Genomic DNA, 24920 nt, shown 5'->3' on the forward strand with positions numbered 1-24920 from the left:
TGCAATCTTATTCTCTCGCCTGGCTGTGGTACTGTCTTGTAGGAATTTCGTGAGCATATTCAGGCGTGTCAACTTCGAGTCCAGCATATCGTAGTCCCACGGACCTCATTTCCAGCCTGTCCACTCAACCTTCCCACGTACTGCCCAGAGATCACCTTATATCTGCCCAGCTTTGAGGTCCCTAGGCGACTGGCCTTTTCGGCTGCCACTCCCAACCTGCTTGCTGCCGAATTCTCCAAACTTCGAGTTTCTTTTCCAAGGTTTCCATGCAATCTCTGCAATGACCTGAACAATCCAAAACGACTTCGACAGCGACTGGACACGGTAGTCGAAACCGGCTTCCGGGGTCTTTGCCACACATCGTGAATGGGTTCGCGTAGTCTTGTTTGATGTGCTCGCACGCAGTGTGCCAGTAGTAGTTGCGTCTGCACATTCTTGTTAGATCTTGGTGTCTGGTGTAGCAGTAGGCTTAGAGTTGAAGAAATATGACAGAGAGGTTCAAGGCAGAGGAGGTTGTTGATGTTGTTGGCGATTGGGAAAGGTTCGTCAACGGTAAACGTTGGAGAGTACATAGTATTCATTCACCGTGTATTGAAACTTATTGTAGTATTGTCGACGACGATGCGAGGTGAAGGTGAGTGTGAATATGCTCTGAGCACTCTAGAGGATGTCATGATGTAGCACGATTCTGACACTTCTAGTATCCCCATAATCTGAAATTGAAGAACACATCATTGAGAGGTATGAAAAGACAGAGATTACCGATCCAGTTGTATATCTTGAGCACACCTACCAGGAACATCTTTTATCAAAGTGTGTTAGCTCACATGGCTTCGAAGGGATACAAAGAGTTATCCAGTAAATGGTACTTGTTTCGTTGCTGTCTGTATAGACGTCAGCCTTCTGACTACGCTCGTCGGTGACACTCCTTCTAACGCCTGTTGTATGCATTGTTTCACGCGGTGCAGACTCTCGTGTACCAATTTCCATAATTTGACCCTTCATAATCAGCGGTTCAACCAAGCTTCCACGCAATCGCCCTTCACCCGCCGGGACAAGCCTGGACAAGACATCTTATACGATACCAAGAGCCTGGGCAAGCAAGGTCGATATGCATTCTCTACATTCTGAAATCTGGGGTGCAGACGGCTATGTACAGGTACCGCAGACGGGGCTTCGTACTATGGTGGGTAAACTGTGATTCGTGCGTTAAGTTTCCCGGAACATCAAGCAGCTTGCAATTCTCCGGGATACGGCTGAACGGCACCATGTGATCATCTCGCATTTTGCAAGTGCAACCACTGCAGTACAGGTCTAGTGTTCATGTTTGGAAGAAGCATCCGCGGCTGCGATGACGTGGACGTGATGGGTCGGTTAAGGTTGTGACAGTCTTGTCTGCTGGCATGCAAGGTCTCATCTGCGTGGCCTTGGTAGCGCGATAATTCGCTTTGGTATCTTGGAGTTGTTCAGGTCGCCAAATGCTTGTTTTGAAGATCAAAGATCGTTCCAAAACGGCACTCTACCTAGGATCTCGAGGCACGGGACCGGGAGCGTGAGCGCTTGACCGGGCTGAAGGATCGGAACGTAGCCCAATCATGGTAACTTGCCAGCGTGGTTTCGTCTCTGTTCGCTGATCAATCAGCCTAGGATACGGGCGTCATGGTAATGGAAAACAAACACCCGGATATGGGGCTCAAGCAAGCTGCAGGGCCGCAGTTGCTTGGCAGCACGCATGGACGCCTACGAAAACCCCTCAGTCCCCTTTCATCTATCACTGTGACATCGCCAACACCATACAGCCTATACATGAAATGCTATACTGCATACCGAGCTTCTTGGACATTGAAAAATCACACGGAGCGATGTGTAAGAACTATGCCTTTACCGCCACCTCCAAGCGCCACACGTGTCACGCGGCTTCACATAGATTAACAGCTCACGGCTCCACGATTCGGTATTCGAGCCAAGACTCTTTTTAACCGCTGGAAGAATGCAAAGGCGGAGAGCTTGGCGTATGCATGCGAAAGAGATGGGAAACATAGGTGGAGGAGTTCTTGCCAGGACGGCCATAGCGCCGCCATGACCCGAAGCCAGCCCCATAACGGAGATATTGACATCTAAGTTAATGACCGCACGGCCTTGTCCCATGAATCTTTGTTTCAAGCTACCAGCCAATCAAACCTGATTCATGAGCTGGAATTCCAAAATATCCCGAGCTGCTGTTGATGCTATTGGCTTAGCCCACTCCCTTCGCAGGCACATTTCTTCACGAACGCCAAGCGTGGCATATTAGTGTCCCTTCCGCCTCAGTCCTTGATCTACATCCTAGCTGCTAAGAGATGGACGGCCGTTGCAATGGCGAGAATGTTCGTCTTGGCTTTGCCAGCAGGACCGGGCCTACTCCATTCGACCATCACGCCGCGGTGTACAATAGCAACGGCTATAAAGCCATCATGAGTCGTCCTCGTAAATCACCACCACGACTAACCATCTCCCACCGCTTTCAACCTTAGTCTCCTCATATTCAATATGGTGTCCTTTACTTCCCTCATCACTGCTGCTGTTGCTGCGACTGGTGCTTTCGCTGCTCCCGCCACTGATGTAGCTGCTCGTTCCTCCGGCGACCTCGTCGCTCGCCAGAGCACCCCCAACGCCGAAGGAACACACAACGGCTGCTGTAAGTTGAATCACTGATATACGTGTAAGCAGTAGTTGACCAAAGATTCTAGTCTACTCTTGGTGGACTGATGGTGGCTCCAAGGTTACTTACACCAACGGTGCAGGTGGCAGCTACAGCGTCAACTGGGGAAGCGGCGGCAACTTTGTTGGTGGTAAGGGCTGGAACCCTGGATCGGCCCGGTAAGTCAACTCCTTGGAGTAGACAATTGATGAGAAACACTTGCTGATCATATCAGCACCGTTACCTACTCGGGCTCCTACAACCCCAACGGCAACTCCTACCTTGCCATCTATGGCTGGACACGTAACCCTCTCGTCGAATACTATGTCGTTGAGAACTTCGGGTAAGCAATTTCCCTGTACAATTTCCACCTGGGATATATACTGATTTCGTTGACAGAACCTATGACCCGAGTTCCCAGGCTAGCAACAAGGGTACCGTGACTGCCGACGGCTCTTCCTACAAGATCGCTCAGTCGACCCGTACTAACCAGCCATCCATCGATGGAACAAGGACCTTTCAGCAGTACTGGTCTGTTCGCCAGAACAAGCGCTCCAGCGGATCCGTGAACATGAAGACTCACTTCGATGCTTGGGCCAGCAAGGGCATGACTCTTGGTAGCCACTACTACCAGATTGTCGCTACCGAGGGATACTTCTCTACCGGTTCTGCGTCTATCACTGTGAACTGCCCGTAAGCCATAGAATGACTTCACGGCTTGGTACTTCAAGTAGTCGTAGCGGTGCGGACTTGATGAAGGTGTGTGTCGATGTGCGCTTCGCTGGCCTAGCCAGTAACTTCTTTTCTGTAAATATATTGTTATGCTAGCTTGCTAGTGCAAAATGTCAAACTCTTGCCATTCATGATATCGTCTCTACATCAGCCTCAGTCACTGTTGCCATGTCTTCACAATATCGGATCATTAAAACGAGTCGCCTAGGCAGGTCTTCTTCTCTGTTTGCTTTACCCTGACCACGGCACTCTCCCAATGTGCTTCCGCAACTATACTAAATACTCTTGTCCAGACCAACATATTCTCCTCAGCTCTACACATCCCTTTACATTATGCAGACTAGCCCAACATTACCCTATACAGCGCCAGTGCAACAGCATCGTAGATAAACTCCAGCCGAGTGAAGAGTGGTGCATAGATTGCTGGATGCGAGAACACAACAGTACATCCAAACAAGGTGACGAAGGCAAGAAGCTCTGGAATGATCGTTGGCCAGGCGGCGCGAAGTGGTCCGGGTATGCTGGAGACAAAGGAAGAGATATCAAGCGTGACGACGTACCGCAGTAGGTAGCAGTGGTTTGGAAGCATAAATCAAGGACCAAGGTGAGGTATTACTTAGATATACACCTAGGAATTCATGATATTATGATATGTGTGGACAAGAACGTGACAGTTCTATTTCTGACTCAACCCACATTTAGTGCATCAGCTAAGACTGCGACAGTGAGCAGCCATACTAGGAGGTCTCCTTGTAACAATATCTACAACTTTGTCACCGTACCCACGCAGCTCCACAATTCACATTTGAATCTAATTCGCTCCACTTGAGCGATCCAAACATCACAGCGAAGAGTCTGTACTCACCGGTACTGCGTAGTTATAGGCTCTACTTCTTGCACACCTACATTCAGCTCTTGCGCGATAGACATCTCACGTATCCAATCAAGACTTACGGCCAGCACCCTTTAGTCGAGCTTCACCAAGAGATCACAAGCGACGAAGATCGGCGAATGAAGTTTCAATACTTGCTCAGCATCCGCAAGGCAGGTCTCATAATCTATCAGAAAATCCCCTAGATGCCTGAGAGAAAGCTGCTAGCTAGCATTCATACTGCTAATGAAGGAGCCAGTATTCGGTTCTAAGTGTACCCTCCACAGGATAGCATGTTCAATCCAACGAACGTCCAGGATCGACATCAGTGTATAACGGCATTGTACCCGGAGTTGTCCTCAAAGCTTCTTCGATGATCGATAGAGCGAGGTCGAGCTGCTCCTCCGTGACAGTGATGGGAGGCGCAATCCGGAACACCCCACCAAAAGATGGCATTGTCGCTAGTTGGGCCCAAAGACCCATGTCTACCATCTTTTTTGACACTGCAGCTCCGACTTCCGGGGCGCCAACCTTCGTTTTCCTGTCGCTAACCACTTCCATGCCGGCCATGAGGCCTCGGCCACGTACGTCACCGATACAACCGTATCGTGACTGTAATTGTCTTAGTCCAGCTTGAAGCTTGACACCGAGTCTCTTGGAACGAGCACAGAGATCGTCTCTGATGACAACCTCAAGAACCTTATCGCCAACAGCAGCTGGAAGAGGATCGTTGATGTGCGTAGTGTAAAACAGGAAACCGTTGTCTTTGGCATGCTGAGCGATGCGGTTCGATGTCATGATGGCGCTGAGTGGTATTCCATTTCCAAGCGTCTTGCTGAGTGTCAGGATATCCGGTACGGCGCCCTCGTCTTCGGGATGGTGTGTGAACGCGAACATGTCACCAGCTCTTCCGAGTGCAGTCTGTGCCTCATCGACGATGAGAAGCATACCTCGTGCTTCACAGTGCATTTTCAATGCCTTCAAGTACCCAGGTGGAAGCTCTAGCATACCGCCACTTGACAATATGGGTTCAATGATGACTGCTGCAAGCGAGCCGCATGACTGTTTGTCCAGAAGATCAAAGCCATAGTCCAGTTCTGTCTTCCAGTCATGCGTACCATCTGGGTGTCTGAATATCGAACGATAGGAGTTGGGGGTGGGCAGTGCTAGGTTTCCGATCATATTGGGGCCGTAACCAGAACGCCCAGCATGGTATTGAGCACCAAGCGATGCACCCGTCATACCATGCCACGAGGCAGCCAGGCCAACAATCTCCCATTTACCAGTATAGAATTTGGCTAATCGAATAGCGGCCTCGTTGCTGCAGGTGTAGAGGTACGGAGTCAGAGCATGTTTTCTACGTATTTCTCGCAATCACAACTTACCTTTCTCCGCCTGTACTTAGGAAGAATGCTTTGTCAAGTCCAGCAGGCGCGACACCAGTCAGACGCTTTGCAAGGTTTATTACGGGAGGGCTCAGCATCCCACTGAAGAGATGATCGAGATGCTGTGCATGCTCTGCGATCACTTTCACGACCTCAGGGTGGCCATGTCCGATTAGAGTAGACATTTGTCCTGAGGTAAACTATAATTTACGATCAACGTTGACTGACTAGTATGGTCTTGCGCTGCATGCCACTTACATCCATCATTCGGTGACCTGAGGCAGTCACCACGTTGATGCCATTGGTCGAGGTGATGATTTCGGGATGAAATGCGGTTCCATATGTAAGCAAACAATCATCTGCATCGCGCTGGAGCTGGGTAATGCTGGCGTCTGCATATAGAGGAGCCATGGTATCTGTCTGGCTGCAGCTGTGTTGATGATTGAGATAGAGGATGTTTTGGAGTTTTTATGTTCTTCATCGTGCTGGGTCTTTGGGAGTTATATAGGTAACTGGATACCCGTCCTTCTCCACGGAAAGGTGCACATGAAGGCACATTGCTACCTTTTCCGACGGAGACGTTGGGACCATCAAAGGATACGCACGTGATCTCTATCCCGTCGGAAAGAAGGCGACGGGGGTGAGATAGTGATAAGTGATTGATTGGAGCGGTCATGGCGGTGTCGCGGAAGATAACCCCCAGCTAGCTACGGATGGCGGTTGAACCACGATGGTCGCGTCGCGGAAACCGAGAACGCGATCGCGCTCATTCTGAACTTCCTTACATCTTGCTTCTGGACACCGGTGCACTCCATATCGACACAAATCAGTCTTGGGTCAATATCTTGTTTCTGTTTTATCTGAAGGCTCCGGTCGATCAAGATGCGTATTGCCCTGGCGACCTCAGCCAGAACTATAAGTTCCCTCCGTCCAGCCGCCGTCAACAAACCACGACGCTTTCGTGACGTGTGCAGCCTCATCACCAAGTAGAAACGCAATGGACCCAGCAATTTCCCATGTTTCTGGGAGCTCACGCTTGAGGATACATGGAATGTTGTCCTTGTTTAGGAAGAACTGCCCTTGTGACGAATTGAACGGTTCTGTCATCATCGGTGTATTGAAACAGCCGCTGTCAATGGTCAGCTCAGCTTCTCGTCAAGTACTAGCATCACTCACGGGCACAGCGCGTTGACTCTGACTCGCCTCGATGCACCTTCAAAAGCAGCAACTTTTGTCAAGCCGATGAGTGCATGCTTAGCTGCGACGTAGGCCGAAGTACCATATGTCGCGTACTACAGGGGTGAAGATACGAAGTCAGCACATGTCTCATATAGCTCGTACTCGTTCAACTTGCCTGGCTCGCAATACTCCCGACGTTCACGATCGAGCCTCCATCCTTGATAACCTTCATCTCTTCTTTCAAGCAATGAAAGGTGCCCACAACGTTTACATTGACTAGCCTGGCGAAGTACTCTGGGTCAAGATCTGTTATGGGGAAGATTTCGCGTTGCTCCACCGCTGAGGATCCGATCAACGACGTCTTCAGTACTTGCAGAGGTCAATCGAGCTTACCTGCAACATTCGCCGCCCCATCGAGCTTTCCAAACTTTGCGACGGTCTCTTCAATCCAAGAGCGAACACTATCGAGGTTGGCAATGTCCACAATACACGTCCAGTACCGGCCCTTGGCATCCGGAAGTTCACCGTCGATCTCTTTGGCAGCATTGGAGAGGTTGTCAGCTGAAGTTGCACACATAGAGACCTACGTAGGCGTGTGTGTATGAAGTCAGCGAATATCTCATATGCAGTTCCTACAGGGGCGTTACTGACAGTAGCACCACGGATGAGCAAGTACTTGCTAAGGGCTAGACCCAGGCCTCGACTGGCTCCAGTAACCGCGATGACTTTTCCCGCGAAAGGAAGGGGATTGACAGCATATGGAAGGGGGTTTGCCATGTCGCCCATGATGACACACAAGAGAACATGAAAAGTACAACGCAACCCAAGTTCAACAGCAAGCTGCCACACATATACCCTACAGCTACCATTACCTCTTGGGTCATGACTGCAAGCAACGAGTCATCTCAGCACAACCGCGCCGCATATGCACACGTATCATCTTGTGGACAGGGCTGATACTAGGGTCTGTTTCCGTGTGGTATATGACATTGAATCCTTCTGTGGGGTGTTGAGTTGTGCTATAGCCTGTTCCGGAAATCCCTGCTGGACTAGTGCCGTCCATCCGCTCTTTATATGCAGATGTGCAGGCATATGCATTTCCACAGCCACATCATCTAAACCGGCATCTCCTAATACAAACAATCCTGACTTGAATGACTATGACTTGCAGAGTCGCGGAGCTCTTGTCGCTGCGGAGTCGAATTATCTTATTCTAGAACCGAGAACGAATGGAGTATCGGGCACATCGCTGGCTAAGGTCAACAACTCTCAATGCAAGTCAGAATCCTCCCGGTACATCCATGGATTCGGTTTCGCTTTGTAGATACATACCAAAAACAGCCTCGTGGAAAGGGATTCACCTTGATTTGGTGACGCATTGGAACCACTCCAGCGGTATCATGTTAGTATGAGGCACAGCAAACCCTGGAGTGCTGATGGATTCAGTCCAAGTCTATAATACGCTTCTCGTATCTTAGCTTTCTAGCTTCGGACTTGGAGCTACAACTATATTCTAAATCAGCGACAATGAGCACAGCATCAGTTTACGTGGCAGTCCCACCGCCGGGCTATACTAGACACGCAGTCAATCCACCAAATCTTCACAAAGAACTCGCTGCTGTCGGTATCTCGACAACCGCACTTGCTCTGGTAGCAGTAGTCTTGCAGCTCTTTACAAGAGCGCATGTTACCAAGATGGGAATCCACCTCAATGACTGTAAGTCGTTTGGATAGCGTACAGAACGTGAGAGTTGTTGTCGCTAATTCAACACGTGTAGATGTGATAGTGTTTGCAATGATGTGCAGCCTTGCGCTGCTCGGTTGCAATTTTCCACGTGTGTTTCACATCATTCGGCCTATTTTACAAAGCTGAACGGTGTATAGATATGAAGTCCGGCTTGGGCTACCATATGTGGGAAGTCAAGACAGAAGACTATGAGCTTCCCTTTCAGAAAGTAGGTATAGCACTACAAGATTATCGCTGCACGACTAATGACACGCGCAGTGGACGCTAGTTGGTACTATCCTATATGCCACCAGCCTTGCCTTCTCAAAGCTCTCCATCCTACTTTTCTACCTACGTTTATCACCACAGAAAGGGTTCCGCACATTGGTCCATATGCTCATCGCCTGTGTAATAGTGTACGCAACAATTTACGACCTCGTCAGCACCTTTGGCTGCAGACCGATAGCCGCAACATGGGATCTCACACGTTTGCCGGGGGCTGTGTGTATGAATCAGCTAACAAAGTACATGGCGCTTTCAGTACTGAACATCGTCATTGACGTGATTACCTTGGTACTTCCGATACCCGTTGTCGCAAGACTACAGATGTCGCGGAGACGGAAGATCACTGTTTGCGGCATATTCGCGACCGGAGGATTGTAAGTCATCGAGATTGTCATCGGAAAAATCTGCTGACTATTTGCACAAGCGTATGCCTCGTGGCCATTCGTCGAACAACGCTCTTGAAGCCGCTCATGATCTCACCCGATTATACATGGGATGCTGTTGAGCAATTCCAATGGTGTTTTGCTGAAGTCAATGCCGGAATCGTCTGCGCATGCGCACCCGCCCTCAATCCGTTTTTCGTGCGCTACGTTCCAGGCCTTCTGAGTTCCCATTTCGGTAATAGTAAAAGAGATCGTGATGGATTCAAGAGCGATAAACCAACGCTACCAGCATCAAACGATCGAGAGCAGGCCAACGAAGCATATGGACTCCAATTGCGGGACGACGTATCTGAGAAGACAGCAACAACGAAGCATAGTGAAGTTGGTGACGAGTCGACACTTTGGCAGAATCCTGCGAACAAGGGCACTGAGAAGGAGTTGATTACTACCTATTTTGTTAAACATGCCTGTTGATAGAGTAGTAGCTATGAGGACCTAAAGTCTAGTATGCCAGAAGACAATATTCATAGTTGCGTCTTCTCATTTGGTCTCTTTTGTGGTAGCACAGTGCATCGAGTTTGAGATCGTGTACTCATTGGTTCGTTCGACTATGCCGATGAAAACTTCCGAAGCCGTCGTTTTATGCGTCGTTGTGGCGTGGTCATCGACCATTGACCATAGCTCAAGCTCCGCGCCGCAACGCGAACTTCGATTCTTGAGTATTGTCAATTCGTCTACAGACATAGTGCTACCTGAAGTGATGCAGTTTGCTCTTATGGAAGTTTCTTTGCTGTGCAATGTTGTGGTGTACCTCGGTACTCAAGAGCAAGCAACAAGGACGAGCGACAGGAGTATACGTGTTGTAGGTAATCTCCGCAGCTTCGGGTACGCTAATGCATAGACATCACACCTTACTACTGCCGTGCCGCATGCTTCGGCTTCGTGTCGATATACTCCTTGCAGCCGACTGGGGTCGTGGTCCTATCGTCCATTGTATCATGCACCCCTTCATCGTCTATGGTGAATCCCGCTTCGCTAGATTGACACTATAGGCTTCAAGGTAAATTGAGAGTGAGAGGAAAACATGCTCTAAGACAGGTATGATAGGTGTTTTAGGGAACCGGCAGACAACTTTATGATGTCCTCGGCGTGGTATAATACGCGTAAGAGCGCGGCCAGTTCTGTGATTGTGAGCCCGAGCCGAGAAGCGATGTATTCGCTTTGACGGCCACCCAGTCGTCTGCGTGTTCTGACTCTGGTCGTGAAGAGGCGGACAGCCTGCGGGATATAGATCTTCAGAGCTTCGGTAAGTAAGACAGGCTGTTGGATATCTCTGGTTTTGAGGAGCCTTTCTAGAAGGGCGTGCGAGTTCTCGTCGTCGGAAGCGCTGCTAGCAGCACAAACGTACCTACGGCAAAGCTTGTCGGCTTGCATTTACCTCGACTCACCCAAGATTAGGCGTCGTTTATAGACGTGCAGACATACAAGGTTCGCTGTAGCAACAATACGAGCACCTGAGCCTAGAGCAAGAACTGGACATACAGAACCACAAGATGTTGATTTCCCTTGCTGTGTTGGCAGCTAGATACAAGCTTGCGACGCGTCCTCAGGTGACATCACCTTTTTCGAGACGTGTTTTGCGCTAAGCTTCGAATAGTCAAGCGGCTGCGCCATAATCTGGATCTCACTAAAAACGCTCCCGCCATCTCAGTATTACACGTGCTGAATCTCGCAAGACCCTGGCAAATATGACAGATTCGGAAGAGGTGCTGGATCTCTATGATATCGCTGTCTTGCTAAACTACGAGCGTGTCACTACAGAGCCTCGGTTTCGATACACTAGATTAAGAGAAGTCGCCTTTGCCGGTATGCTGCAAAACAGAAAGGAAAGTTGATCTACAACTAACCAACATGCACAGGCACGGAACCACGGACGGTCGCGCTCAATAATCTGGTGACACAAGGCTTGAACAAGAATGCGTGTACCTGGATTATACTAGATCAACAGCAAGCGAGTACCCCAAATGCTCCAGATCTTCCCACCGATTTCCTACTTCAGGACCAAATCGAGGACAGCACACTCTCGAACGAGCAACTGGAGACTTTGTTTCACCAAGCGCGCAATCACGATGGCTGCTACCAGGCCATCAGCCTTCTCCAAATATTTTTCGCCCTCTTTCAGGACAAGACAAAATTGAGGGTGCGACATTTTCCTTATGGTAAGGGGCCAGGCTCATCCTACATGACAACCATTAGTAGGCGCGTTATTGTTGAAGAGACTTTCCGCAACCCAAAGCTTACGACCGCTATCTACGTACTCCCAGAGGGTACAATGTACACTAGTGGTCACGAGTCAGAACTGAAGCATGCGGTCGTAGGATTTTCCCCGCACGACAGCGAAACCGTTCAGTCATTTCTCGACCTTTCTTCCATGCAATTTGGCGATGTAGGTCGCGGTCCTGGACCAAAAGGCAAGCAATTATTTGCTCTGGATACCCCCGAAGAGTTTGCGGTGCGTTTCAGTAAACTAGCAAAGGGTGCGGATTCCAGTAAGAGCCAACGCACTTTGGCGATCAGTGGTACACCTGTAGATGACTGGCTCGAACAAGTGGCATTGAGGACGAAGGAGAGGTGGGACAACCGTGCGAAGGAGAAGTGGTGCGGTCATTGCGGAGCTCCAAGCGCAAAGTCCAAGTGTGCTGGATGTGGTAATGCGTACTACTGCGGAAAAGAACATCAGAAGATGGCTTGGGGCTTCCACAAGGGTTATTGTTCAAAGTCATGATGGATTTGTAACAACGCATACTCAACAGCACGCCTAGATGTCTTAAGCGGCTCCATCATCCAAGAATACATCTTCGTTGATGTAAACATCCTGTTGCAACGTCGGTCTCGACTCCTTTTGAATTGAACAACAGGGGGTATAATTCATATAGACTGAAACGTAATCGCACTTGATATGCACATCGATCTGTCACCCATCATGCGACACATAGTATGGTACTGGTCAAGAGGGAATAGAGGCATCGACAACCACTAAGACCAGCGCCACATTACTCACGATCCACAACCGCATCCTCGTTCTTACGTCCTCCCAGCCGGTAGCTCATTAACGTTCGCCGGAACTGCCGGCGACATGGAAGGCGTGTATTGTGGCACAGGGCTCACTGGTCCACTGTTGTCCGCATAGTATGGATTTGCCTGTACCGGGTTCGTCACAGCGGGTGTCTTCTCTGGCATCGCATAGCTACCCTGCTGCGCAGCATACGCAGACTGAGCGTTGGGATCATAGAACTGCGGCGCCTGTTGCGCGTTGGGATCATAATGACCGTAGTGTGGTTGTTGTTGAGGAGGTGGAGAAGGCATCTGTTGGACCTGTTGCTGAGGAACTGGCTTCTGCTCATGGTAGTACTGAACGCCTGCCGGTGGTGCCTGGGGTGCGGTAGGTGGCTGTGGCACGTTGTTATTAGTAGTGGTGTTGTTCTGCTGCTTCCGCTTGCGACGAAGTAAGAAGAAGACACCTAGAACGACGGCGGCTAGAAGAGCGACGCCACCGACTACTCCACCAGCGATGGCACCGACTGGGGTTGATTTCTTAGATTTTTTAACCTCTGCCGAGGGTGGCAGAGCCTCTGGTATATCTGAGGATCCTGGAGTATCGGAAACGGACACCGGCGTGAAGGATGAGAACAGTGGGGTATTCGAAGCTGAGCCCGTATTCGGGGAGGTCGAAGAGTCTTTGAAATGCACCATCAGCATACGCGTTGTTGGAAGCGGGGGAAAGAGCACATACCATCATCAGGTGTAACCATTAAGATCAGTCCACCAGTCTCCGTCTTGGCATCACACCAGTAGTTGGTCAGTGGTGCAGGGTCATTGATATCTGTTGCCTATTTGCAAGTTTCCGAAGTCAGTATATGTCTCACATTGAGTTCGTGCGGGAACCAATATCTTACCAGTTCCCAGTAGCTACATGTACTGCTTGAGCCTCCACTGTGATAGTACATCAATCATCGGTATAAAGGGGTTGAAGGTGTAGCATCGTACCAGAAGATACTCGTGGTGGGAAACACTGCATAATCATTTTCGCAAGAAAAGAACTCGCAAAGTGACTCCGGGGCGCAGATCTTGTAAAGACTACCTGATGTTGCAATGACATGACCCTCATTGTTCGCCGTGATGGTTTCATCTGAACAGTATTAGTATCCACGAAGGCCCGATTTGGGTGACTCTTCTTACACAGTGTAGTACTGCCATACATGCCCGTGGATATATAACCAATGGTAGTGATGTCCCTGACGGCAAGCGGAGCAGCTGTAGCAGCAGGCGCAGGCGTGACAGCAGGTGTCGGCGCCCGTATCATAGCAGCGTCCACATACTTCGAAGACAAGAGGATGGCGAGCAACGGACTAAGCTTGGTATATGCCATGAGGCCCGAAATTCAAAGATTTGCAATATTGAGAATGAGGATAGCCCCATTGCGAAAGAGCAGACTTTCTAAGCTAAGTACCCATGTTGGGTTGCGAGCAATGCGAAAGACGATGTGCCGTAAGGCGTGCAGTGACCCGCTGGGGCTTGCATGTCGCGGTTGTGATACGAGAAATGGGTATTGGCGGGCTGATCAGCTGAGGATTGTGTAAATTGAGGCTCAGTGGAAGAGTGCAAACAAAGTCGCTTCAAGAAGCGACTGGATCGTCCGCATAGCTAGATATGACAAAGTTTGTTTCCTGTCATTGTTCCCATTCTCTCAGTACTGAAAGCCCAGAAGTTCCTCATCTACACATACCATCCATCTGAACACTAGATGTAATGGTGACCGCTGCAGGGACGACGGGTGTACAACGAGCATGGGGTAGCGAGGCGGGTGGTTGTTTCTTCCTCAGCTCGCTTGTGCAGCCTTTTGATAGGTCACGACATAAGCCACGCGGAGCCAATACAGCCGTGCGCTTCCCCATCTAGGTGACCACCAGGCACGTCGGATGTTTTGGTCGCGAGATAGCCTCACCGGTAAGGCGTGTGTTGGCGGCGCGGCAGATTCGCATGTAGATCTCTACCAAGGGTTTTGACATGCCGAGGGTAGAACACAAAGACGAGGCACTAAAAATTGGTAAGACTGGTAAGACTTCCTAGTCTTTAAACCGACAGTTTTACGATATGACTTGTCCCCGAATTGTAACGTCAAAGACCTGTCTGTTGTGGTTGCGATCCGCAAGGCTGAGTTGTATACACCACTTCGAGGACAGGTGCTAGGGTCGGTCCGAAGGTCCTACAATTTAACTGCATTCAGCATGTGGCCCCCAAACTTTTCATGAGTCAGTGCCTCGGCAAGCAGATTCTTAGTCAAAGTCCTCAGTGTGTTGTTCAAGAATGAGCGGGGACGGAGGAAGAGCATCTTGCACGTGGGCTTGGAGCCTTCATTACGCTGTCGTTATCTTTTCAGACCGGTCTATCTCTTCTCGACGCCGGGACATCTAATGTCCATGACCGTCGTCACCACCTCCGCCTTGCTCCTCTGGATCCAGCTTGATCAGGGTATCGATACGCATGATGGCGACACACGCCTCCACTGCCGACTTCAACTGCTTGACCTTGCTCATACTGGGTTCCAGCACACCGGCTTTTAGGCAATCGTGTACCTTACCATTCATCAGGTCCAGACCGTAGTTCTTGTAGTTCTTAGACTTGGCTAGCTGCTTTGCGTCTTGCGACGAAGGGTCTGAAGGGTTCACTGTTCGCTGTGAAAGAGCGTGCCGTGATCGGAGGTTAGCGACAAGCTCAGTAGCATCCTTGGCGGCATTGATAGCGAGTGTCTTGGGGATGGCAAGGAGAGACTGGGCAAAGGCAGCTATCGCTAGCTGTTCCCGAGAGCCCTGAACCAATTGTTAGTGAAACCGTGAGACATGTAGGGATTGAAATGGCTTACCACTGACGTTGCCCACTCCTCCAGGTAGATGTGCAACGCAGTCTCAACAGCACCTCCACCAGGGACAATACGTCCACTTTCCAGGGTTCGCTTTACTGCTGATAATGAATCGTGTACTGATCGCTCCATCTCGTCCAAGGCGTAGTCGTTAGCACCTCTCAGGATGATGGATGCAGAAGAGAAGGCCTTGGTGCCCTTGACCAGAATGCACTCATCGTCGGAGATGCGCTCTTGAGAGACCTCCTCAGCATGACCAAGATTTGCCGCTTCGAACTTCTCGTCACCGTTCAGATCGGAAAGCGTGCTGACTAGCGTCGCTCCGGTGGCCTTTGCTATCCTTCGTAGGTCCTCCTTCTTGCACCTTCGCACAGCCATGGCACCCTTCTCGACGAAGTGCTTCAAGCAGAGGTCGTCGATACCCTTTGTGGTCATGATGACGTTGGCGCCGGCCTTCAGGATCATCTCAATGCGCTCAGTGACAATGCCAGCCTCGCGCTCTCGGATCTTCTCCAACTGCTCTGGGTCGTCAATGGTGATGTGAACACCCAGCTTCATTCGCTCCTTCTGCAGGTTGATGTCCAAACAAGCAATCTTGGCGTCGGTGATGCGTGTCTTCATGGCTTGCGAGGCGACTGTGCAGTTGAGGGCGTAGCCCTTGACCAGTACCGACTGCGTGGCGCTCTGACCGTGTGCCTTGAGGATGTTGACAGCCTTTACAGGGTATTTGACCTCGGCCTTGTTGTTTGTCATCTTGACGGCAGTCATGGCGTCTACGACCATGTTGGCGAAGAAGTCGGAGTCGGAACCGATGATCTTGCTGGACATGGACGTCTTCGCGATGTTGACGAGCGAGTCGCGGCCGAGCGCATCGACCTTGGTGCTGATGTTCTCGTTCATGTACTTGACCGCCTCCCTCAAGGCCAGCCTGTAGCCTGTGATGATGGTGGTGGGGTGGATCTTGTTCTTCATGAGCTCGTTTGCTCTCCGCAACAGCTCGGCGGCTATTATGACGACCGAGGTTGTGCCATCTCCGACTTCCTTGTCCTGTTGTTGTGCGAGGTCGACGAGGATTTTGCCTGCGGGGTGCTCGATATCAAGCAGACTGAGGATGGTGGCGCCGTCGTTGGTCACGGTCACGTCGCCGATGTCGTCGACCATCATCTTGTCGAGGCCCGAGGGCCCAAAGGACGACTTGACTACATTCGAGATTGCCTGGGTCGCAAGCACGTTCTGGTCGCGAATGTCCTGTCCGCTGATTTTCTGGCCGCCGAGGACTGCACGAGTTAGCTTTCTGCGGCCCTGATTTTGGCGGTTCCAGCTTACACAGGGTTCCTCCGCTGCGGGACTGCTCGAAGATGCCTGCCATTGTGTTGGGTTCTAGCTGTTCTGCTCTGTTGTTGCTGCCTCTACGCGGTCCAGAAAATCTCCAGCAATGCCCGCCCGCGCGGCGAATCGTAGCTCCGTCGGTCAATCGCGCTAGCTTGGACCCCTGCGCCGATGACTCGGCCCCCTCCACCACTTTTGGCCGTCGACTCACACGAGCCTGCAACAAGCCGACTCTGTCTTAGCTCTGAGTGACTCCGCTGTATTTGCATCCTCTATATCTCTAGTCCCAGACTTCCCCCTCAGCTTTCCCCGACTCAATTGCGCGTAAGTAACTCCAAGTCGCGTGTTGATACCCCGCCTGCCCCGCCAACTTGCCCTATACACAAAGCCACCCAGCACAATATCTACACCTGTTGCCGTTCCCATATCGTTTCCACATTGACTGCCAACACGACTATACCTCCAACCGTGTTAACATCGCTTTCCTAGAATAATTCAACATGGCCGAAGCCACTGCTGCCGACGGGCAGATGAAGGATCTTTCCATCTCCGAGACCAAGAAGAGCAAGAAGGACGGCAACCCCCAGAAAGCTGCGAAGAAGCCCCAGCAACAGAAGAAGAAGGTCGGTCAGAACTGCAAAAGGTCTTCTTCGGACCCGAGACAATACTAACTATGCGCCAGATTGAGGGCTCAGCACTCATTGGTATCGATGTTGCCAAGGAGACTGACCTGGGAGACTGGTACCAGCAGGTCATTACCAAGGGCCAGATGATCTCATACTACGACGTCGCCGGATGCTACATCCTCGAGCCCTCCTCGTACGCCATCTGGGAGAACATCAAGTCCTGGTTCGACGGCCAGATCAAGACCCTCAAAGTCCGAAACGCCTACTTCCCCATCTTCATCAGCGCCGACAACTTGGAGCGAGAGAAGGAGCACGTTGAAGGTTTTGCCGCCGAGGTTGCGTGGGTGACCAAGGGTGGAAAGTCTGACCTGGAGAAGCCCGTCGCTGTGCGCCCTACCTCAGAGACTGCCATGTACCCATACTTCGCGCGCAAGATTCAGTCGCATCGCGATCTGCCCCTGAAGCTGAACCAATGGAACAACGTTGTTCGATGGGAGTTTAAGCGTGAGTATCCAACCGACCTTTGCCTTGACTGCATCTAACCCATCTTCAGACCCCATGCCCTTCATCCGATCGCGTGAGTTCCTATGGCAAGAAGGCCACACCGCACATCTTACCCAGAAGGAGGCGAGTGATGAGGTACTACAAATCCTGGATTGGTACTCTGATGTTTACCAGGACCTACTGGCCGTTCCCGTCGTGAAGGGAACGAAGACAGTAAACGAGAAGTTCCCTGGAGCCGACTACACCACAACCATTGAGGGTTTCATTCCCGCTACTGGACGTGGTATTCAAGCCGCAACATCACACGCCCTCGGCCAGCATTTCTCAAAGATGTTCAACATTACAGTCGAGGACCCCACTGCGAAGGAAGCCGGCAAGTCGGAACACGTCCATGTGTGGCAGAACTCATGGGGTCTGACTACTCGCTCGATCGGTGTCATGATTCTGACTCACGGAGACAACCGTGGTCTAGTCATTCCTCCTAGGGTGGCTGAGATCCAAGTTGTTGTCATCCCCGTGGGAGTCACCGCCAAGTACGTTTGTCGTGGATTACTCATGAATGCCATTATGCTAACCAAGTCAGGATGTCTGCGGAGGCTAAGGAAGATCTCTACAGCAAGGTCAAGAAGATATCTGACGACCTTACCGAGGCTGGTGTTCGCGTCGAGACCGACTACCGCGAGGGCTACTCTCCTGGCTGGAAGTTCAACGACTGGGAGTTGAAGGGTATTCCTCTACGTATCGAGTTCGGTCCCAAGGATGCCGAGAAGGGTGTTGTTACCACATCTCGCCGTGACATTGATGACAAGGACGCTGCACGTGGCACCATCGACGTCGGCAGCCTTGCGCAAGAGGTTCCCAAGCTACTCGAGCAGATCCAGAAAGACATGTTCGAAAAGGCTGACAAGGCTTACCGGGACCACCGTATCCAACTTACCAACTGGGATGACTTCGTCCCCACCCTGAACGGCAAGAACGTCGTTCTTGTTCCCCACTGCGAGGGCGACAAGTGTGAAGACGAGGTCAAGGCGAAGAGTGCGCGTACAGCACTCGGGGATGGCGTTGCCGAAGACAAGCAGGCTCCTGCCATGGGTGCAAAGAGTTTGTGCATTCCCTTCGACCAGCCCGAGGGTATCGAGCCCGGCAAGACCAAGTGCATCAACCCTGATTGCCAGACTCCTGCCAAGCAATGGATCTTGTTCGGACGAAGCTACTAGTGCTTCAGCATTTCACCAGGTTTACGTTTTTGTTTGAGCATTTGGTGGCATGGAGTTTGATGGCGCGGTGTTCACGGCATGGGGAAGGGGTTGTCGTTACACTGGCCATTCACGATTTTGCAATGTTGATACAACCTTTAGCATAGAACTAAAAGTTCTGATCTGCCGAGCCAATATTTTCTTCCTGCGCGTGCTATATGGGCGTTTGATAGGCAGACATGTTGGTTGGCAAACGGGTAAAGGTAAAGTGAATCAGCCAAGCCAGCGCTCCTACGCCGCTTGTGAATGCCAGAGTCACTTGCTCGTTCTTGGAAACATTATGTTGCGTCGCTTTTATTTATTCTACTACAACTGACCTCTACACTGCTACTTTTGCACTCACTTACTGCCAGATTCCAACTGTCAATCACAGATCCTAAGCCTCCTTACAGGAACTCGTCCTTTACCCAAAACGTGTCACAAACTTCTCCAAGCCTATGCTTGTGGCCACAAGAGAATCGTGTGCACCACGCCGTGTCCTTATGCCATCGCTACAGGACGTCAAATTCCCAACGACCTCTGTAAAACTGTACCCGAGTTGTCACGCTCGAGCTCCGCTGTATCGTCCATGGCACCCTCAGCGAATGCTTCCCCACTGAGAGCTAAAGTGTTGAGCAGCGAAGTACAAGGACTGCAACAGAGTGGTCACACGCCAGCGTTCCGTTTCATAGCGCCCACTACAGGACAAGAAGCCACGACTGCAGGTCCTCCGGCGTCCACATCTCCAACATCTCCATCTTCCAATCAACTGTCGCCCGCTTTTTCCAATGCCGATACTCTCATTAAGCCCGTCTCATCCTCACCTTCGACCTTCCTCCCTCTCGCAGACCCAGAACCTGATACTAGGTGAGTACAATTCCATCGCTGTTACCACTGCTCTATTTTCCTAGGTTCAGTTGCTAACATTTCCATAGCGCAATCGAGCCAAACCTTTGCGCAGACCACTTTCTCCGGCCTGTCCTTCACTCGAGAGTACCTTGTGTGCGATGCTACTCACAACCACAGTGGCAGAAACAACGGGAGTATTGGATGAATGCATACCGGGAACAGCATCCAGGAGTCACACAGGATATCGAGAACTTGAGCGGAATTACTGCAGTAAGAGAACGATATAGTGCCTGATTGGCCTCCTAATCAGACACAAGAAGAATGAAAACAGAAGACAGGGACACGAGATTCTCGTAAAGTCCTAGTAGCGATTTGCTAGACGGCAGACCCTGATATAGATTCCCATAAAAGGATAGGAAGCGACCCTCTAGAGAAGAATAAGACAATTCCGATAACCGGCAGAAGTGATTCGATTACCCTACCTCTGCCATGCATAACTCGTATCTTGATCGTCATCTATGTATGCATAAATCGTGTGTCGGTCGTCATTCAATGCCGAAGTGTATCCAAGCCTCGATAGTCACCGGGTCATCTAGCTCGTGTCCATTTCATCACCGCCCTTCTTCTCCTTCTCCACTGTCTTCTTGACGCCTTCCAAGAATGCCTTGACCGCATCTGGACCACCGAGTGGCATTCCACCACCTCTCATATAGCCTCCGTTCTCAACGTCGATCTTCAGTGCCTGGCTCACAGTTGGCAGGGCACCGGTCTTTAGCGCCTCTGTCAAACTACCCAAAGCCGCCCTCAACTGCGGTGCCCGTAGAACCCTCTGTAGGACCTCAATCTTCTCATCTCGGCTTAGTGTCTGGATAGCCATTTGTGCTGTCTCGGAATTTGGATCGATTTCGTCGATATCTTCGACTTCGGCCTCTAGGAGGAAAGGAGTGGTCGGTAGCTGTGCACACAGGGCGTCGATGAGTTCGTCAGACGCATTTTGAACGGTCGGGAGGGTGTGTGAAGGCCAGAGGAGGTCGAGGAGTGTAGTGAAAGGTTCTGATCCTCGTTGTTGTTGGGTGCTGCTGCCTGCGTTGCCGCCCTTGAGCGAGTTCATGAAGTCTTGGACAATGGCGGAGACGTCACCCGAGCCGGCTCTGTCGACGCGTTAGCGCTGTGTTCTAGAAGCAAAAACAAAGTATAAACGCGAAACGAGCGCCGCGGCGTGGCCAGTGGAAGACGGAGCATGATGCTTATTTTCTATTGTTGTACATGAGCAGCCAGTGCCAATCGCCATATGCTTGGATGGTCTTAAGCTTCTCCCAAAACGCCGTATCGTAACAGGATATCTTTAGAGTTTTGTATAGAGCGATTAAAGTCTTGCACAGCAGCTCGATTCTTTCCGGAAAGGTAGACCGCGCCACGACGCCGAATGCGATACAAATAGACGGAACCTACGCTCGACCACCATCGGCGCCTCCTTCTCGGGACTCTTCGCCTTCATCTCGGATATCACCTCCCGTGGCGCCAGCTCCTGCGCCTCCGGTGCTACCGTGGCGGTTTCGGCTAGACGGCTCTACATCTTCCATTGTCTCGTCCTCGTCGTTGCCAGATGAGTTTGAGATGCCTGCGAGTTCAGCGTGCACATCAATCTCCTCGCCTGTCAGCAGAAGATCAATCACTTGTCCGATCTTGAGATCACGCTCGCTGAACCAGCTCGCGCCCCGTGGGTGCTGCGATTTTGATTGTAACCAGAAGAGATAGCGTTGTGAGCTCGAGCTAAACTTGAGGACGAAGATGCGGCCGTCGGTGGGTGACTTGATGTTCTCCGAGTCATCGACGGCATCTTTGCCGGTGTAGGGTTGGAAGGAGCCGTCACCGGGAATCATGATGAGGTCGAGCTCGGACTGATCGAGTGAGCGATCGCGTGGCCGCCAGCAGAAGTGCACAAATTCTGGACATGTGAGCTGATGAACGTGGTGTTGTGATTGCGTACAAACCATCTTCGCCTTGGTACAGATAGACATAGCCAGGTGTCTGGACTGGCTTGACTGTCTGTGAGTTGCCTTCGCCGCGCTGCACGTATTGTTAGTGTACGCCCCGGTACTAGAGAAGCGGTGTCGCTCACCGTCAGCTCGCACTGGCCGGCCTTGAAGGTGATGAGCGGTTGAACAGACATGTTTGCAGCGTGTGTTTGGGGTTGGGGCAATGATGTTCAGCCGCCGTCCCACAAGCATGGCCGCAAGCTGCAAGCTCCATGCGGGTTACGTAACCGACGGAACAACTGGCGGCCCGGTCGCGCGTATCGATTGGACAGCTTGGCACACATTCGAATTCACGAAAATACGATCCCATCGCCAACACCACCGACCAGCACTAACGACCACAGCGAAACGAAATGGCGGCCAAACAAGAGGACACGAAGCCCACCACCCAGAAGTTCTCCAAGGGGGAGAGGTCGATACCGCACCACTCGCAGAAGGCCAGCAAGTACTACCCTGCTGAGGACGTTGCTGTCCCCAAGAAGGTACGTTCGCGATAGAAGACGGTTTGCATGCAAGAGAAGGACTGCAGGGGTGTTGGGTGCATTTACTGCGACAGCATGCCGCGGGTGTGTCTGGGTGTGCAAGGATGAGAATCAGGACGTCAATTGGGAGCTCCGCTAACTGCGACTCAAGGCCCGCAAGTCTGTCCGCCCTGCGAAGGTTCGCGAGTCCCTCCAGCCCGGTACCGTCGTCATCCTCCTTGCTGGTCGCTTCCGCGGCAAGCGCGTCGTTGTCCTCAAGCACCTCTCCCAGGGTGTCCTCCTTGTTACCGGTCCCTTCAAAGTCAACGGTGTTCCCCTTCGACGAGTAAACGCCCGATATGTCATTGCCACCTCCACCAAGGTCGACCTGAAGGGCGTAGACGAGAAGGTTATCGAGAAGGCTAGCCAGGACGGTTACTTCACCAAGGACAAGGCCGCCCACAAGCCTGGTGAGGATGCGTTCTTCAAGCAGGGCGAGAAGCCCGAGGTACGTATTCACGATCGAGGAGGAACGCGACAGTACTGACACATGTGACAGAAGAAGGAGACCTCCAAGGACCGCGTCGAGGACCAGAAGGCCGTCGACAAGGCTCTTCTGGCCACCATCAAGAAGGAGGCTCACCTCGCCGACTACCTCGGTGCCAGCTTCAGCCTCCGTAGCTCAGACAGGCCTCACCAGATGGTCTTCTAAGCGACGGATAACGATCGGGCATTCGGCGTTCAGTGCATGGGATGAAAGATGACTTCGGCATACTGCAGCCGTACTAGCGAGGAACAAGAACCGCAGCGGCACGGCAGCCAATTTTTTTTCATGGAGGATACCGACAAGGCATTTACCATAAGACTTTATAACAAGCAAGCGAATCCGAGACGGTCCAAAAGTGAACATTTGGTCTCCGCTTGCGTGATGTCATAGTTGGGCGTTCAATTGGCGCGGTATATACTGGGCGGTAATCGAGAGTACTGATGCATGAAATAGAGATACAGACGTTACATTGTTCGACCGATACTGCGCCGACTGCCACGCAAACTCCAAGCGACATGACGTGAGGGTATCGAAGCGACAGCTGACCAATGGTATTCCTCACCACCAAACTAAATGCGCCAACGCGATTCGGGAACATGCCTCGTTACACAACTTATTGCCCACCGATTGACCTACTTACTTCTTTCCTCTCCCTTTTCTAGCCCTGCCAAACTTGCCCGCTAGCCCGTTCGCTGCGTCCCCCGCGCCGTCTATAGCCTTCCCCGCCTTGCCCTCCACGTTATGCTTCTCCATCTCTGCCTTGAGGTCCTCAACAACATCCTTGCCCAGTGTCGTGCCGTGACACCAGTCCAAGACACCCAGACATCCATAATTACCCTCTCCCTCACTCATCATGTGCGCATCGGCACGTCGCGCCATACCTCGCAACATGATGGTCGAAGGTAGAACATTATATCCCGAGTACACAAATGTCTCCTCTAAGCTGAAAACAGCGACCAGAATCAAATAGGTGAGGATATGCATGCGTAAAGCAATTGCCGGAAGGTAAAGGGGTAGGAAGCGGTGCAAGAGGTGGCAGATGGGGTGGTCGTAGTTTGCAGCAAAGGAGTATGGAATCTTGATGCTATGGTGCCAGCTCTGATGCAAGTTCGAGAGTGCACCGCCAGTCGGCGAGTGAAGCACGTGTGTGTGGACATAGTATTGCAGGATCTAGGTCGTGTTTGTTAGCACAGTGTACTTGATGAGCGCGATCATGGTATCTTACGTTGCGTGATAAAAGCCCGATAATGCCATGCTTGACCATCGTCCACGGGTTGGGCAGGTGATTCAACCCCCACTTGCTACCTTTGATAAGCAGGAGACTCCTCATTCGTAGTACATCGGTAATCAAGAACTCCATGGCCGCCTGTAGTGCAACAGCAAGCAGCACGTTCGCACAGCTCCATGCTATAACCCTCCTCATCGCTCTTGCGCCTCCCTTCTGGTTGCTTGGAATGCCCCATTGTCCTTGCGACTTGAACTCAACTGCTAGACTGGGCACTCCGATATCGAATAGCAAGAAGATCAGGCTAGGGATGATGTAGAGAGATAGCCGTAGAACTAGTGGTGCAACCAGCTCAAGTTGAAGAGGAGAATATGACGCCGCGATTGTCGTCCATGCGACTGAAAGGAAGATGAGGTTCAGGCCTGTCGACCACGAAGACAGCATAGGAATGGCTAAAAATGAGCCCAGCGGCAGAGCGATAGGCGCAAGAATGGAGGAGAACAGTGCGCCCATGCTGAAGGCGTTCCCTAAGTGGAGATAATTGATGCTCTTAGGTCTTGGGAGTAGTAAAATATGTCTATTCGCGTCATGTGAGTGGAGGTGGACATTCTGCCTACGTATTTGTGGTTTGCACTTGATTGCGATGTGAGCGATGACGTAGGGGCAGTTACGAACTTGGTTCATGCCGGCGTGGGAACGCGTGCGCGACCGTTTGGGCGAAATAAGCGAGGGCGCCCTTGGTCTCTCACGACTCCAGATCACTGAACCTTTCGCACACTCCTGGTCGGAGAACACTCGTACTACCTTGCACGTGGAAGCGATGTCTTCTCAAAGGCAAAGTTGATCGGCACGTTCTACGTCCTTAGGTCCAATCCAGGTCACTGGTGCCGCGCAGTTTCCCAAGCATGTTGCGACTCCATCCGCTCAGACGCTGCTAGGTTTGC

The 24920-nt window shown here is 51.4% G+C and overlaps 13 protein-coding genes across 13 annotated transcripts; 6 read left to right on the forward strand and 7 right to left on the reverse strand.

Moving 5' to 3' along the window:
• Positions 1-10: 10 nt before the first annotated feature.
• CC77DRAFT_101579 (hypothetical protein) lies at positions 11-624 on the reverse strand. The gene has a single exon (XM_018524093.1). The coding sequence runs from the start codon at positions 579-581 to the stop codon at positions 69-71; it is 513 nt and encodes a 170-aa protein (XP_018385580.1). The 5' UTR covers positions 582-624; the 3' UTR covers positions 11-68.
• Positions 625-2529: 1905 nt separating this feature from the next.
• CC77DRAFT_1061628 (endo-1,4-beta-xylanase I precursor) lies at positions 2530-3377 on the forward strand (the record flags this gene model as incomplete). Its single annotated transcript, XM_018528453.1, has 4 exons — positions 2530-2677; positions 2730-2859; positions 2916-3023; positions 3080-3377. The coding sequence occupies 4 exons, from the start codon at positions 2530-2532 to the stop codon at positions 3375-3377; spliced, it is 684 nt and encodes a 227-aa protein (XP_018385581.1).
• Positions 3378-4365: 988 nt separating this feature from the next.
• CC77DRAFT_1020706 (PLP-dependent transferase) lies at positions 4366-6320 on the reverse strand. Its single transcript, XM_018525113.1, has 3 exons — positions 5927-6320; positions 5669-5868; positions 4366-5604 (listed from the first exon to the last, which is right to left on the reverse strand). Exons 1-3 carry the CDS (start codon positions 6077-6079, stop codon positions 4581-4583), a joined length of 1377 nt encoding a protein of 458 aa, XP_018385582.1. The 5' UTR covers positions 6080-6320; the 3' UTR covers positions 4366-4580.
• A 157-nt stretch (positions 6321-6477) lies between these two features.
• CC77DRAFT_1040782 (NAD(P)-binding protein) lies at positions 6478-7624 on the reverse strand (the record flags this gene model as incomplete). The annotated part of the gene is made up of 5 exons (XM_018527214.1): positions 6478-6797; positions 6845-6960; positions 7023-7186; positions 7241-7430; positions 7499-7624. The coding sequence occupies 5 exons, from the start codon at positions 7622-7624 to the stop codon at positions 6572-6574; spliced, it is 822 nt and encodes a 273-aa protein (XP_018385583.1). The 3' UTR covers positions 6478-6571.
• Positions 7625-8374: 750 nt separating this feature from the next.
• On the forward strand, positions 8375-10179 carry CC77DRAFT_1070807 (hypothetical protein; the record flags this gene model as incomplete). The annotated part of the gene is made up of 4 exons (XM_018529115.1): positions 8375-8564; positions 8732-8802; positions 8853-9232; positions 9283-10179. 4 exons carry the CDS (start codon positions 8375-8377, stop codon positions 9713-9715), a joined length of 1074 nt encoding a protein of 357 aa, XP_018385584.1. The 3' UTR covers positions 9716-10179.
• A 781-nt stretch (positions 10180-10960) lies between these two features.
• CC77DRAFT_1050393 (hypothetical protein) lies at positions 10961-12181 on the forward strand. The gene is made up of 2 exons (XM_018527622.1): positions 10961-11107; positions 11161-12181. The coding sequence occupies exons 1-2, from the start codon at positions 10990-10992 to the stop codon at positions 12024-12026; spliced, it is 984 nt and encodes a 327-aa protein (XP_018385585.1). The 5' UTR covers positions 10961-10989; the 3' UTR covers positions 12027-12181.
• Positions 12176-13841, reverse strand: CC77DRAFT_103914 (hypothetical protein). The gene is made up of 5 exons (XM_018527144.1): positions 13481-13841; positions 13289-13430; positions 13198-13234; positions 13035-13131; positions 12176-12978 (listed from the first exon to the last, which is right to left on the reverse strand). Exons 1-5 carry the CDS (start codon positions 13668-13670, stop codon positions 12326-12328), a joined length of 1119 nt encoding a protein of 372 aa, XP_018385586.1. The 5' UTR covers positions 13671-13841; the 3' UTR covers positions 12176-12325.
• An 871-nt stretch (positions 13842-14712) lies between these two features.
• Positions 14713-16530, reverse strand: CC77DRAFT_936546 (T-complex protein 1 subunit alpha; the record flags this gene model as incomplete). Its single annotated transcript, XM_018534498.1, has 3 exons — positions 14713-15111; positions 15165-16438; positions 16488-16530. 3 exons carry the CDS (start codon positions 16528-16530, stop codon positions 14713-14715), a joined length of 1716 nt encoding a protein of 571 aa, XP_018385587.1.
• Positions 16531-16689: 159 nt separating this feature from the next.
• Positions 16690-19075, forward strand: CC77DRAFT_1020711 (prolyl-tRNA synthetase 2). The gene is made up of 5 exons (XM_018525114.1): positions 16690-16814; positions 16980-17113; positions 17173-17620; positions 17670-18153; positions 18204-19075. The coding sequence occupies exons 2-5, from the start codon at positions 16991-16993 to the stop codon at positions 18835-18837; spliced, it is 1689 nt and encodes a 562-aa protein (XP_018385588.1). The 5' UTR covers positions 16690-16814; positions 16980-16990; the 3' UTR covers positions 18838-19075.
• A 369-nt stretch (positions 19076-19444) lies between these two features.
• On the forward strand, positions 19445-20069 carry CC77DRAFT_1061636 (hypothetical protein; the record flags this gene model as incomplete). The annotated part of the gene is made up of 3 exons (XM_018528454.1): positions 19445-19722; positions 19791-19974; positions 20022-20069. 3 exons carry the CDS (start codon positions 19445-19447, stop codon positions 20067-20069), a joined length of 510 nt encoding a protein of 169 aa, XP_018385589.1.
• A 227-nt stretch (positions 20070-20296) lies between these two features.
• Positions 20297-21877, reverse strand: CC77DRAFT_936459 (hypothetical protein; the record flags this gene model as incomplete). The annotated part of the gene is made up of 4 exons (XM_018534493.1): positions 20297-20855; positions 21157-21652; positions 21699-21774; positions 21827-21877. 4 exons carry the CDS (start codon positions 21875-21877, stop codon positions 20297-20299), a joined length of 1182 nt encoding a protein of 393 aa, XP_018385590.1.
• A 219-nt stretch (positions 21878-22096) lies between these two features.
• CC77DRAFT_1031422 (hypothetical protein) lies at positions 22097-22916 on the forward strand (the record flags this gene model as incomplete). The annotated part of the gene is made up of 3 exons (XM_018526664.1): positions 22097-22225; positions 22377-22712; positions 22764-22916. The coding sequence occupies 3 exons, from the start codon at positions 22097-22099 to the stop codon at positions 22914-22916; spliced, it is 618 nt and encodes a 205-aa protein (XP_018385591.1).
• Positions 22917-23179: 263 nt separating this feature from the next.
• Positions 23180-24554, reverse strand: CC77DRAFT_1020715 (hypothetical protein). The gene is made up of 2 exons (XM_018525115.1): positions 23977-24554; positions 23180-23921 (listed from the first exon to the last, which is right to left on the reverse strand). The coding sequence occupies exons 1-2, from the start codon at positions 24487-24489 to the stop codon at positions 23388-23390; spliced, it is 1047 nt and encodes a 348-aa protein (XP_018385592.1). The 5' UTR covers positions 24490-24554; the 3' UTR covers positions 23180-23387.
• Between the last annotated feature and the right edge of the window lie 366 nt (positions 24555-24920).

The sequence above is a fragment of the Alternaria alternata genome, assembly GCF_001642055.1.
Source record: "Alternaria alternata strain SRC1lrK2f unplaced genomic scaffold CC77scaffold_11, whole genome shotgun sequence".
Classification (NCBI taxonomy): domain Eukaryota; kingdom Fungi; phylum Ascomycota; class Dothideomycetes; order Pleosporales; family Pleosporaceae; genus Alternaria; species Alternaria alternata.